The sequence below is a fragment of the Gallus gallus genome, chromosome 12 (assembly GCF_016699485.2).
Source record: "Gallus gallus isolate bGalGal1 chromosome 12, bGalGal1.mat.broiler.GRCg7b, whole genome shotgun sequence".
Classification (NCBI taxonomy): Eukaryota; Metazoa; Chordata; class Aves; order Galliformes; family Phasianidae; genus Gallus; species Gallus gallus.
In genome coordinates this window covers 4570812-4583809 of record NC_052543.1, presented here as the reverse complement: position 1 = coordinate 4583809, position 12998 = coordinate 4570812, and the positions used below count along the sequence as shown (strand labels likewise).

General features: G+C 36.9%; 1 protein-coding gene across 6 annotated transcripts in view; it reads right to left on the bottom strand.

The window, feature by feature from the left end:
• Window positions 1–12998, bottom strand: part of ATG7 (autophagy related 7) — a 98800-nt gene that overhangs the window by 82996 nt on the left and 2806 nt on the right. For 3 of the 6 annotated variants that reach the window (NM_001030592.2, NM_001396467.1, XM_040646210.2), the window contains exons 2-10: window positions 12748–12937; window positions 12453–12507; window positions 11080–11197; window positions 9397–9474; window positions 8743–8859; window positions 7034–7183; window positions 5576–5664; window positions 4078–4199; window positions 2937–3027 (exon numbers count right to left, since the gene is read on the bottom strand). In NM_001030592.2, coding sequence (NP_001025763.2) covers window positions 2937–3027; window positions 4078–4199; window positions 5576–5664; window positions 7034–7183; window positions 8743–8859; window positions 9397–9474; window positions 11080–11197; window positions 12453–12507; window positions 12748–12925 — 998 coding nt within the window. In that variant the 5' untranslated portion in view covers window positions 12926–12937. Of the gene's footprint in view, window positions 1–2936; window positions 3028–4077; window positions 4200–5575; window positions 5665–7026; window positions 7184–8742; window positions 8860–9396; window positions 9475–10821; window positions 10962–11079; window positions 11198–12452; window positions 12508–12747; window positions 12938–12998 lie in introns of those variants that run through there. The other 3 variants (NM_001396468.1, NM_001396469.1, XM_046899882.1) reach the window with 3 other exon arrangements.

The window sequence follows — 12998 nt, the reverse complement described above, 5'->3', positions numbered from 1 at the left end:
GGGTTTGTTTGGTTTTTTGTTTGTTTGTTTTGATTTTGTGTTTTCTTGTTTGTTTCCAAACAAAGCAAAGACCTATTTCAACTGCTGGGGCTTTTCTTCCCCAAAATAGAGAAAGAAGTGGAATAGACCACTCCTTATGTTTCCCTCAAGGCATGTGCCAGTAGTTCTCATAATACCTTTTCCTTCTCACCTTGATCTCAGCTGCCTTTTGTCTTTCTCTCAATTTTGCTCTTCATGACAACAGAGCCGTGTTTTCATTTGGTCTCCTAAATTATTCTGGATCTCTTATTCAGGTCAAACTCACTAGGTCTGAGATCTATTGTTCCAATATCTACCATCTTTCCATTATATGAAGGCATTCAGGTGCAACAAGAATATACAATTTGTGGAGAAGAATGGGCCAAGAGAAGAAGGGACTGCTTTATTTTCCTGATAAGAAATAAAAATAAGGCTGACATATCTAATTTGAGCTTTTCCTTCTGCAAAAGAATGTACATAAAACACTGCTACATATATAGAGAAAAGGAATACTTGTACTTTCTTGGGAAGAGTGAAGCATATCTCAGCTTAGAACAGAAAATATCATGCCAGCAAGAGCATCAATACATAGTCTAAACAATTCAACATATAGGTAATATGAAAGAATTAGTCTCAAAGGCTTATCTCCACTTAAGGTGGAGATCAAAAGACATCTGAAATAACTTTCTCTGTTGTTTGTCCACTTGTGAGACAACAACACTATGTTCTGAGGAGCACTGCAATAAATTCTTCTAACTATTCTGCCATTGAGATATCTAGGTACATATATAACAGAATTACTGATCTGCTATAGTTTGCTTACTAGCTATTAAATATATCAGATATATTCTTTGAAACTTTCTCCTGGAAGGAATGTGTTGGCTAAACACCACTTATTGACATTCTTGTAAGAACTCTGCACTGCTTAAGTAAGAATAGCAAATTACTATGGTAACAAAAATAGAAAAAGTCTGCAAGCAATGAACAAGAGCCTGCATGCAGTGCTCGTCAAGATCTGCAACAGCACAGATGATCTGCTGTTTCATAGCTGCTGCAGATCACATTATTGCTAGTAGAACACTACCCACATAGACCATCTTTCATCAGCCTGAACAGATATTGTCTGTTCAGGTTGTCTTCTCTGGTCCAATTCTGGAAGTTCTAGCCTTCAGTTTAGTCAGCATGGCAATGTAGCCATCAGAGATGATGGTTTGTCCAGGTTCCAGGAAATCTGGAAGGATCACCACTTTATTATCCCAAAAGACAGTGCACATCGGTTTTACCCAGTGAGAGATGCATCTTGAACTTTTTCTTTGCTAAGTAATTCCCATGTTGCTACTCCAGACTGATGTAGTGACTTTGGTTCATAACGGTGACACCAAATCTCACTATTGTAAGAATGCAATCCAGGAATCTGTCACCTTCAGCCTCATAAGCCCTGATAAACAAGCGTATAGTGTTCTTCCTGGTCCTGGGCAAGTATTTATGGGATCCCCCTAGTCATTCATAGGTCACTTGACCTTCCTTTTTGATCTCAGCAGTGTGTGAGCTCCCTAGATTGTCTCGCTTCACCATTGGAGCAAGGCCTTCAGCTTTCAGACACTCTCATTTAATTTGATTTATTAGCTCCAATTCTATTGTATTATATTGTATTATAGTATGTTATCTTGCATTCTGATATCTAATTTAGTAAATTAGTTTGTTCCTCCTCAGATTGCTTCTTTAAGGCCCATCTCTCTACCCTTTTTTCCCTTGCACAGGGCATGGGCCCCCACCACCTCACTAGTCACAGAACTGGGCTGAACCAGCCTGTAAAACAGTGATAGATGCTCTTCATTTTGTGGTATGATAGATATGCAAGTCCATCCAGAGTGTGGCTTTTCTTTCATATTGCTATCAAAACTGCAGAAACATACCACCCGCATCTTGACTGTGCTAACATCAACCTTTGGTCTCCATAAATGTTCAGCAAGCGTCAATAAATGTTAGCGGATGCCATTTTTTCTGCATGGAAGAATTCAGGTATACCCCTTTGCTTCATACACGCTCCCATATCAGACATTTTTGTCAGACTGCCCCTCTGCTGCCATCTGCCACACAGCAACAAAGCATGATGGAATACTGGCAGGAAGGTTCAGCATCTACTGCCATATCACCAACATCCACCTCTGACATCAAGGGCCAACGCAATAAAGTAGGAGGTATTACATTTGAAGCAACTTTTTCAAGTAGGGAAAGTGAAAATGTTTACTTTCTGTTTGCTGTGTATGTTTACTGAGAATCTCTCAGATGAACGTTCACCAATGTCTATGAACACATTCTAAATTACCACAATTGCAAGAAAAAAACCTTAGCTTGTTAGATAAAATATCAGCATGCTCTCACAGTGTCAGAAAGGCAAGCACATACATGTGGACAATGAAAGCAGAAGTGCCAGAAGGCTGTAAAGCTAAACCATTTTTCAGTCCCTTGCCAGTACACTCCTATGTGCAAAATAATAAAAATGACTGAGGTCATGTTTCCTGTCACATCCTAACACTTGAAAAACAATGAACTGTCCTCCATATTAATTTTCATTATATTTAGCAACCTGCAGATTACAAAATTCAGTGAAAACAACAGGCCTACAACACTGCATTATATTTTAAATGTTTTTGATATTTTAAGCTAGTCACAAACTGCAGAAATGTCTTCTGTTTACAGTGCACTCTGCTCTAATAAAGTGCATATCTGCAGTAGGACCAAAGATTACACAGTATATTACTGCAAACACAGTACATTACTGCAAAATCTTCAAAACATTTAGTGTATGCATTACTGCCTCGATTGAGACAGGATCCTTGCATTTCACATTTCAACTTGTTATCACTAAAACCCAAGAAAAGAAACTACAGAAATTGAGAAGATGAAAACCAAACCTTTTTGGATCCATACACTCACTGAGATTGACCACCCTTGGACCCATGCCTCCCTTTTGGTTTTTCTCCCATCCAACAGCTTTTGGACAATCTGTTTCATGAATAAGGAAGGAAAAAGAAATGAAAGCCTTAATATCACAGGACAGGAAAAGAAAGTTCTGTTAGATTTAAACTTACTGGAAAAAAATTAAACCTGTATTATTCTTATTATCTAATTTTATCTATAAAATATCTAATATTATTTTATCTAATTACCTAATTATTCTATTAAACCTGCATCTTAATCTAGTTTATGCAGCTACACAAGTATTGCTAGTTTTAATACCAGATGCCCAATGTGCTGCTTTTGCCTGCTTAGCTTGCTTTACACCTAAGGTGGAAATATCATTCTTCACCAAGCCTAGTGATCCTGAATGCCAAATTGATTAGCATGTTTAGCATTCAGTAAATTCAGAATTCACTACTAAGTTTTGCCAATTTCAATCACCTCATCATGTTCCCTAGGCTCTATCTGTAAAAGGCTCTATCTGTAAATTCAGTAGTTACATACGCTATTTTTACAATGATTAAACAATTCCCAGCTATTGCATGTAAAGCATCCAGAACTCCTTAGACAAGGTAAGGTAGAAAAAAAAGTTTATATTGTTCTGCAGACAGAAATAAAGTCTGAGTTTGCTCTAATGTGACAAGTTGATTGCTTTAAAACACATCTGTCTACCTCACAATGGGACTGAATTTCACTATTTTTATAAATACACAGAAAAATATGCATCACAGAAATTCACTACCATAAGCATTTGCTGAGAGACTGTGTAGAAATTTAAGAAAAAAAGACCTCTTAAAGTCACTTCCTATAGTATAAAATACTATAAATTGCTACCTGACTTCTGTAACTCCACAATAACTTTTTCCTCAGATGTTCTCCTTAAGTTCTGCAAATCCTGTTACAAATTCAATAAGAACGAAAGCCTATTCACCCTTTTTTTTTTTTAAGAACATTCAAATAATTTTCAATTTGTTTGAAATAACTTAGTGTAAGCAGTGACAGCAGTGATTTCACAGAGTTATTTTTTGTATCTTCACAGCGATTGAGAAGGAAGAAGCAGAAAAGGGATTTATTTTTGTCTTTTAAATAGATTACCTGGGCCAAATGCTCCTTGTGGAAGTTTTATTTCAAAGATAATGCTGTGTGTTATGTCTCTCACCCCTTGCATGGTCCTGTCTCTGAAGCAGAGCACTTCAATTGACTGGAGAATATTGCCCCTAGCAATTAAAAAGAAAACATACAAAAAGACATGAATCTTGTTTTTCTTTTATAGAAAAGGAACTTATTTTTACACTACTACACAAAATCTCAGTTTTCTGTAGATTCTGAATAAGATTTTTTCTGTTAGCAGTGGAACACTGTTGCTCTCATTGGCTATAAACAGTTGTTTAGCACATGCAAATGATCACACTTTTCTGAGACAACTCCAATGAAATGACGCTAGCAGTATGTACTCTGTCCTTTATTCAGTGCTGCTGGACAAACTGTATCAGAAAACATTAAGTGACGTGACATATTTGTGCCTTGGGGAAGTGCAGGTATAAGATTTTTATAGTTCTTGATGTAATACCCTTTTTCCTCCTCACGATTCAACTCCAGAAGTCAAAGAATTAGAGCTCCAGTGCCTAAAAACCAAAGAACCTTAGAATATATAAAGCACTCTGGGTACTTGTACATCCAGAAAATGCTGTACCTGATCTCTTCTCCTTCCTGATGCACTTTCCATAACAAAATGCAGAAGTCAGAACTATGAAAATACAACTTATGTTATTGTTACAGTAACCTAATTTTAGTTAAACAATAGTTTTATAGTCTAGTGTTTGAAAAGCATTTCCTATCCAACTCCTGCCCAACAAAAAAATAAATCAGAAAGTATGCTACAAGAAAACTAAGAGCATCTGATTTTCAAAATTTAGGTCTACTATTACTTGTAATAATTAATTACCTAAAATCATAGAATATTTCAAACAAGATTTGAAACAGCTAGAGCCTAAAAGAGGGTATCGGCAGGTACTGAAGCACATACTTCCATATACATGTACGCAAGTGAGGATGAGGAATACCAGGAATTTATAACTGACTGAAGTGAAGAACAGCTGTCGGTCCTTGAAAGCACTGAAACTGCTTCTGGTAAGCTCTTTGTGATAGCAGGCAAAGTATCATAAGGAATATCAGTAATCATATACAGGAAAATAATGACTCGCCCAAATGATAATTAGAGTCTCTGGCTACAGAGCACTCTTTCTCAGGAAGCGGCCTGCATCCAGATGATGCCCTCACTTTGGAGACTGGCCCTTAAATGAGCCCAGGGAAGGGTGGACCCAGGGCCCACTCCTAGTCACACAGGAAGCACAAGTGAACCACTTGTACCTGCGCTTCCTGGGCCAGCCACCCCCCTCACCGGGTGCTCAATCATCAGTTCAGGCCATGATATAACACTTCCACTACAACAGTACATGCAAATCCAGAACCACTGAACACAAGTAATCTCAAAGTTAAATCCAGTGGGTTTTTGTTGCCTTTTTCCAGGTTTTTGATACGAATCAATAGCATCTTTCTTTGTGGGAAATAATAGAGATAATAAAACAGATACCATTTATGCGATGCCAAGATCAGGAAGTTTCGCAGTGGCCATCCTGGATAGTGAGATAAATTACACGGATCATAAACTCCAACTGTCACCTGCAAATAAAATTGCTCTGAGACGTCATCTATCAATACTGATACTCAGTTCACAGTAAAGATTACCTGGTATTTCTAATGTAAAGTAGTTGGACACAGGATGACAATATATGTATTTTATGCTTTTACATACATTTTCTGCGCGGTCACACTAGACTTCAGTAAAACATTTGCTAGAGCTTTCAGAGCTCTCACTTCAGCTTCTTTATGGACATTCACATTTTGCTATAGTATATTAGCCTTCCTTGCTTTCTTTAAATAAGGCATTGTGAGGAAAACCCAATAACAGAAGCCTTGTTCTTTAAACAAAATTCTGCATCAGTTTTGGGATCCAAAACCAAAAGGGGTCAATCCAACATAAAGTCAAAGGAGAAGAAACAATATAAAAATAACTTGTAAAGCCAACCCTTCAAGATGAGATATAGATAAAAGGAACTAGACGTTTTGTCTCACCTTCAACCAGTATAATACCATGCACTTAAGTGGGGCACTTAAACTCAGAGCTTATTTACTTTACATTCAGTGCTGAGCTAAAACATAACCAGAAATCAGAAAGATGCCACTGTCTACATTTAGATATGCTGAAAATTTGAACTCATTCATCACTAGGGCTACCTGTCTCTCCCACATCTACAGAGCTCTTCTTTTCTGGTTCTTGCTTCACCTATTGATGAACTTACAGCAACTCTTCTACATCAGTGAGGTGCCTCTAGGAACAGTCTGAAATGCAATTAAGCCAATCTAATGCATAAACACAGGAGAGGCAGGGGTCCATTCCCCTTTCCTCCTTCAGCCATACACTGCTACTGCTTTACACTTGCTAACTTAAGAAGGCATGAGACCTGTCAGAAAGTTGACCTTGTTTAATAAACTAGCAGCAAATTAACTCAGTAACACCAAATACATTTTTCTTCTAGGGGAGCAAGTTCAACTGGCTCATAGAAATACTGACAAATTTCAGAGTCAGCTCACTGAAGAAATTGCATCTGATAACTCTTTGACAGTTCCCTTCAAAAAAAGAACATTAACAAAGAAACGTGTTCCAAATGATTACAGATTTAATGCAAGAGAAAATACCCCTATGTTAATTAAGTGCTCTCTTGCCTGTGACCCACTACTACACTTACACTACTTTATAAAATCTCAGTTTCCAGTAAACAGAGCATGCAGAACTCAGATTTAAAGCTGCCCATTAATTTGATGCTACTTGGATTCTGGATAAGGATGCAGACACCTAACTCTTGACACAGAAGTCAATCCAAGCTGCCAGTCATCAGCAAATGTACTCAATTCAGTATTACATGCATGTTTCAAATCACTTGTAAATTAAGTATGTGCAAGTTATAAAAAAATGTAAAATACTTATTACCTTTCCCCCTTGATCTTGGAAGAAACCATCCCACTTTTTGAGAGGAGATACAACCACAGAGTTGTCATGATACTTGATTAAAAAATAAGGAAAGGCTGTAACCCCTTCTGTCTGGCAAAGTTCATCATATGCTTTCTGAAGTGCTTGAATCTAAAAACAAGAAGAATTAAAACCAATAGTCGCAACACTCCTATAAGGAAACACTGAAATGTATCCTTGTGCTCCCTCCCTGGGAGGGTTCAAGACCAGGCTGGAGCATTCTATGATTCATTCTAGGATTCTGTGCAATTGTTTCAGAATTTAGGAGTGCTATCTCACTCAAGTTATTATAGAATACAGTGTATTCAGAAATTTTGAAGTCTAATATTACCACAATAACAGATTAAAGAAGCGAGTTGCTAAAACTGCAATTGTCAATGCAAATTTGAAACAGGTACACAGTTACCATTGCAGCAAATGGACCTACTGATAGAAAAAAAAAACAGAACAATAAAATAAAATCTCATTCTAATAGTCTCAGTAGCTTGATAAGCAAGTAAATGTACTCCCCTCTAACATTAGCAAATGTTCTCTGATTTGTTTCCAAACTACAAGAATACAGGAGTATGTGTTGGCAAACATTAATCACAGTACTACACCACAGAGTCTTAATCACCCAGTTTATTTTGTCATCTGTTTCCAATGTTTAGTCAAATATCTTGGACAATGACAACACTGTTACAGTGTTATTACTACAGAAGTAGTATAGGGGCATTCTGGGAATGAGACAAGTATTTACCACTGTGAAAAAAAAACAAACCTGAGAACTGTTTCTCATGGGTTACTACAACATCAAAAGAACACTTCAAGTTTCACATCAACTACTGTCACAGAGAAAAAAGGTATTTGGAAAACTTGACTTTTAGTCCGTTTGCACTGAAATAGGAAACATACTACAAATCATTGTCAGATGCTCTAAAAAGCTACTCCCTACCAACGTTTTTCTTGTCAAATCATACATTTAATCAAGAATTTTGTCATTTCTCCTGATCACTCACAGAGTATGTTCCTTTTAAAACCTTTCATTAAATAATTGGAAGTTTCAAAAACACTGTGTACAGTGTTTTTGTCCACATCTGTGGACAGATCAACATGATGGGAAAGGCATTACAAAGGTGCAGTGTCAGAAGGACTGGCACAACAGAAAGGTGCTATAAAGGAAGGGAAGAAGATTGCTCACCCATATCAGAAGATTCTAAGTTCACAGGGGAAGATCCACCAAGGAGGGATCTCCCAAAAGAGATCCTTCCTCAGTGGCAGTCAGCCCTTAAATGAGGTCCTAAGAGAGGTGCAACCAGACTCCACCCCTTCTGGTTGTACAGCTGAATTGCCTTCACCTGTGCTCCCAGGGTCTGTTGCCCAGGTGCTCAATCAGTGGTTCGGGCCATGACTCAGCAGTTTCCAAACACACAGCAATGTAACTACCTCCCTTCAAGAACTGTCCGCCATGCCTGCATCTAACTTAAAGCTGAAGTGATGTTAAGGTGAGAGATTTTCTACAGAAAAAAAGGGGGTAAACTAAAAAAAAAAAAAAAGTGGGAATAAGAAAAGTGAAGAGTTTAAAAGGAATCAGATTTGAAAATTCAGTATATGCTAACAAAAATACTAAGCTTTATGGCAATAAATCTACGCAGTGCTACAGAGTTCATAACATTTTGTATTTAGAATACCTGATTTAAAGAGAACCTGTCACCAAGACACACTGGTTTCTGAATTACATGTATTCCATCAGGGAAGCAGAGAGCAGGGTAGCAAAACCAGTAATAAAAATGATACTTTTTCAAATCCTTGGGGAAAAACAAGAACAAAAAACCAAGATTAGATAATAAACATATAAATTAAAGAAAGTTTCTGTTTGTACTAACCATAGTTGTTATTTGACAAGTCACTGTCATGAATTGAAAAAACCCAAGCATACTAGAGGACTTCTCTATATACACTTCTAATCAAGACTTCAGCAAACAAGGTCTCTACAATACCTCAGTCTGTTAGTCAAAGCTTTGTGCACTAAAATTGCAAATACATTAAACATGAGAGCTGCTCTGCTTTTACTGATATTTGTAAGGCAGTCATATTCAGATACATTTGCAATCTGAGATGGTATCTGCATTTTTTAAAGAATACATTATAAAATCTTTTATGTGTACATGAGAATGGCATATTAGGTTTTTTTAAAATGTTCTGAGATGTTTAAAAATGTCTAAGAATGACTGAGAATAATTCTGATAATGTGAATACGGTAATACAAATACACGAGTTCTCCTGAGAAGAAACTACTACTTCATTTCCATTTCAGTGCTCTAAGATACATTATCATTACTCACTGCAAATGTCAACAGCAGGAACCTGTTCAAGAGCATAGGGTTTTCAAGTGCAGCTCCAGATTTTATTGATTCCCATATCTGTAATTGATAGTTGAGGCAAGAAAGAAGAGAAAGGACTGAGAAACAAACAAACAAAAATCTTAAGAGCAGCCATACAAGTTTTTAGTTCTTCCAGCTACAGAAGCAATACTGATATCAATGTTCCCTGGAATCCACTGTGATCTTTCCATGTCTAATCTCATCCAAACCATTATCAATGCTAAAATAGAAAAAAGCAATACAGACATGTACTAACACAGCAGCTACAAATGTTGGGGAACATTAAATGCAACAAAAAAAACTTCAGCAGCCTGTCATGTATGTGAACTATTATCACAATACAGAACATACTGTATTAGTAGTATAGTCTTTTATTATTTTCTTTTTCACTCATGGGAGTGACATACAGTAGATAAGTGAATAAGCTACTTTGAAATTTGACTAAAACAGTTGAGACAATCAAGAAGGCAGTGCACCGTACACTCATGAGACAAGAAACCATAATACATAGGAGGAAGGAGTGTTTGTTCTTTGTCTTAAAAAAAAATAAACAAACAACCTGCAAGAATGAATAAAGCTTTCTGACCATCCTCAACTCTCTGAACATAATTAAAGTAACTGCTCTGTGTCTGTCATTAATTGGAAGTACTATGCCACAACAGGCCTTGAGTGAAGATATACATGAAAACTGCTACCCACAGACAGCAGGCAGCCAATAAATCTAATCCAAGGAATTGAAGACCGGTCAAAGTAAAGCATCTCAAAAATAAAAAGTTGCCTTTGTTAGACTTGCTCTTCTCCCTAAGCCCTCACATTTAAATGAGTTGGTTACAGTACAAGCAGATAAGCCCCTTCCTTTGGCAGCCACCTTTCTCTTGCTTTATCTCAAACTTCTGGCTGTTTCCCATCATTCTGTCACATTGATAGATGGACTGCAGTAATTCAGTTTAAAATAGACATTTCCTGATTTCTGGATGTTGTAACAAATTAAAAATATGATCTATAGGATGCAAGTCACTGGCAGCTCTAGTAAGCACTGAATTTAATACACGGCTTTATAGAACAATGAAAAAAAGATCTTCAAGTATAATTATCAACTTGCTATTTTCTTTTTATTCTCTATTGTTCTTGCAAAGAACAGTAAAAAAGCAAGTATCAAACTTCTCTTACCATAATAAATTAAATTATATGGGTGAGTATGGACAGTCTCTCTAATTTTGGGGGGTCAGAGGCTATAAAGCAAATCAGTGGCTATTTTCAAACCATCTCTTTACCAGTGTAACAATCAGAAAGATCAATGCAGTGGAATGGTGATAGAGGACGTGCAATGACAAAGGGACTAGCGTGAATGGAAACGCGTTAAAAAGGGAAAGGAAAAGTGCTCACCCATCTCTGAAGACCTAGGCTCATAAGGAAAACCCCACAGGAGAGGGATCTCCAACCAAAGTTCTTTCCCCTGTGGCAATGGGCCCTTCAATGAGGTCTAAGAGAGGTGCAGCCAGGCTCCAACCTTCTGGTCGCACAGCTGATTGCCTTCACCTGTGCACCCAGGGCTGATTGGATCCTTTCCCCAGGTGCTCAATCATTGGTTAGGCCGGGACTCAACAGTTACCATTCAACCAGCTGATTTGATTTTAACCTTACCTCATTTGCTTCTTTTTCCAAAAGTGATTTTTTATCACAGGACTTGAAAGTCTCAAAAGTGTTGGTATTATACAATGTTCCAAAAGCAGGACAGCAACGTGCTGGTATTGAAGCATTGCTGAATAAAAAAAACAACAAAAGAGAACACTGGGAATTGTGTACTAACATCTTCCACACAAACACTAGTAGCAGTAATTGCTCTCCTAAGGGGGTAAAATTGTCCAGAAACTGAAAAACAATGAGGCACAGGAACAAAAGCTAATGAGAGCTCTGCTGAAAATATGTTTGTGACCATGTTTTATTAAATATGGATCGTTATAAGAACCTGTGCAAGAGAACATCCACATTATGATTTCAAAACACATGAGGAATCTGGGTTTTCCTAGCAAGGCAGAAAATTAGAATTAGATTGAAGGAAAATATAAAAAATGAATTCAAACAAACAATTAATGATAAATGTGACTTACACTAAGAAAGAATTAAAACTGAACTTTTCATGTCAATACTTCATTCACATAAAGAAATACACACTTAAAATATTAAGTTTTCTTCCAATTGCACATGCTGAACACACTTTCAGTATAACATCAAAAAGTTCTTAGATAAAAATTGTGTCCTATGAAATTATCTCAAAAAACAATAAGCCTTGCTACAACTCCTAATATCCCAAGAAGGCAGAGAAATTCACTTCTGTAATCCACAACTTTGTGATCCACCAATTAAAAAAAAAGGCATTGACTATGAAGGCATCTGTTCAGATCCTATGTCAGTTATACTAATTTGGCATTAGCTCAAAATGAAAACTGGATGGAAAAAAAAAGGATTTCCTCTCTTATCTCAGTTTTGCTGCATACACAGAACAACTTTGCTCTAGCTTCACTTTGGGAGTAGAAGAAAAATAGGAAATTTCAGTCAAAGGTTAAATACTACTTTCAAAGATATTACAACGTAACAACCAGAGATTGTAAAAGCTATTTTGAGACCTTAATTCTAAAGGAAGAATATTTCGTTTATAAAGATACTAAGAAAGCTTTAACCAGAAATCAGATGACTGAAATCATTATTTACACAAAAGAGCCTATGAAATGTGGAAAAAAGGGTATTATATAAACACATATAAACAGTAAGTGAAACTGAGACTTTTCAGTGTATTTTAAGCTTGGCCCTTCAGATGAATACACTGCTTCAAAAACAGGGAGTTAGTACTTTGAGTCACAAATACTCTCTCTGCAGCTATAAAGTTCATGAGAATGTGAATTGATCTTTTACAGATTTTTTCCAAGTGATACTCTGTCACAGCATTACTGTTACGCAAGGAAAGCTTCTCCAGCTTCTCCACATATGAATTAAGGTGAACCATAATACATACTTACATATCAAAGGCACTATATTCCAACGTCAAACGAGCTGGGAAACCTGATGGATCGCCTGGCCAAAAAAAAAAAGCAACATGCATCTTTTAAACTACAATACATATGTTTTAAAATTAAAGAAACTAATCTAGGGTTCGTAAAACACCCACGGACACACCAGAATTCCCATCTCATTCAGCAGCACTCCTAATCCTAGCAATATTTCAGTAAAATACCTAAAACATGTTATATGAATATTTAGAGGAACAACAGGAGAAACCCAAACAACTAAGACAGACATTCAGTTTCCACTTACCATTGTAGTAGTATCCTTTGATAACTTTTGGAGTCTCATCTAATCGGTACTCATTGAGCTTCTTCTGGGTGAGTTCATGCCAGAATCCTACGTTCAAGGCACTACTGAAGGGAGCAAACTGCAGCTTTGAACTTCCAGGATCCACAGGGTTCTGGGACTCATTACTGACTGCTGCCATGATTGTAGTTCACTATTAAACATACAAGAAAAGACAATTCTGTAAAAGCAGATAAGCTGTATGAGTATATGCT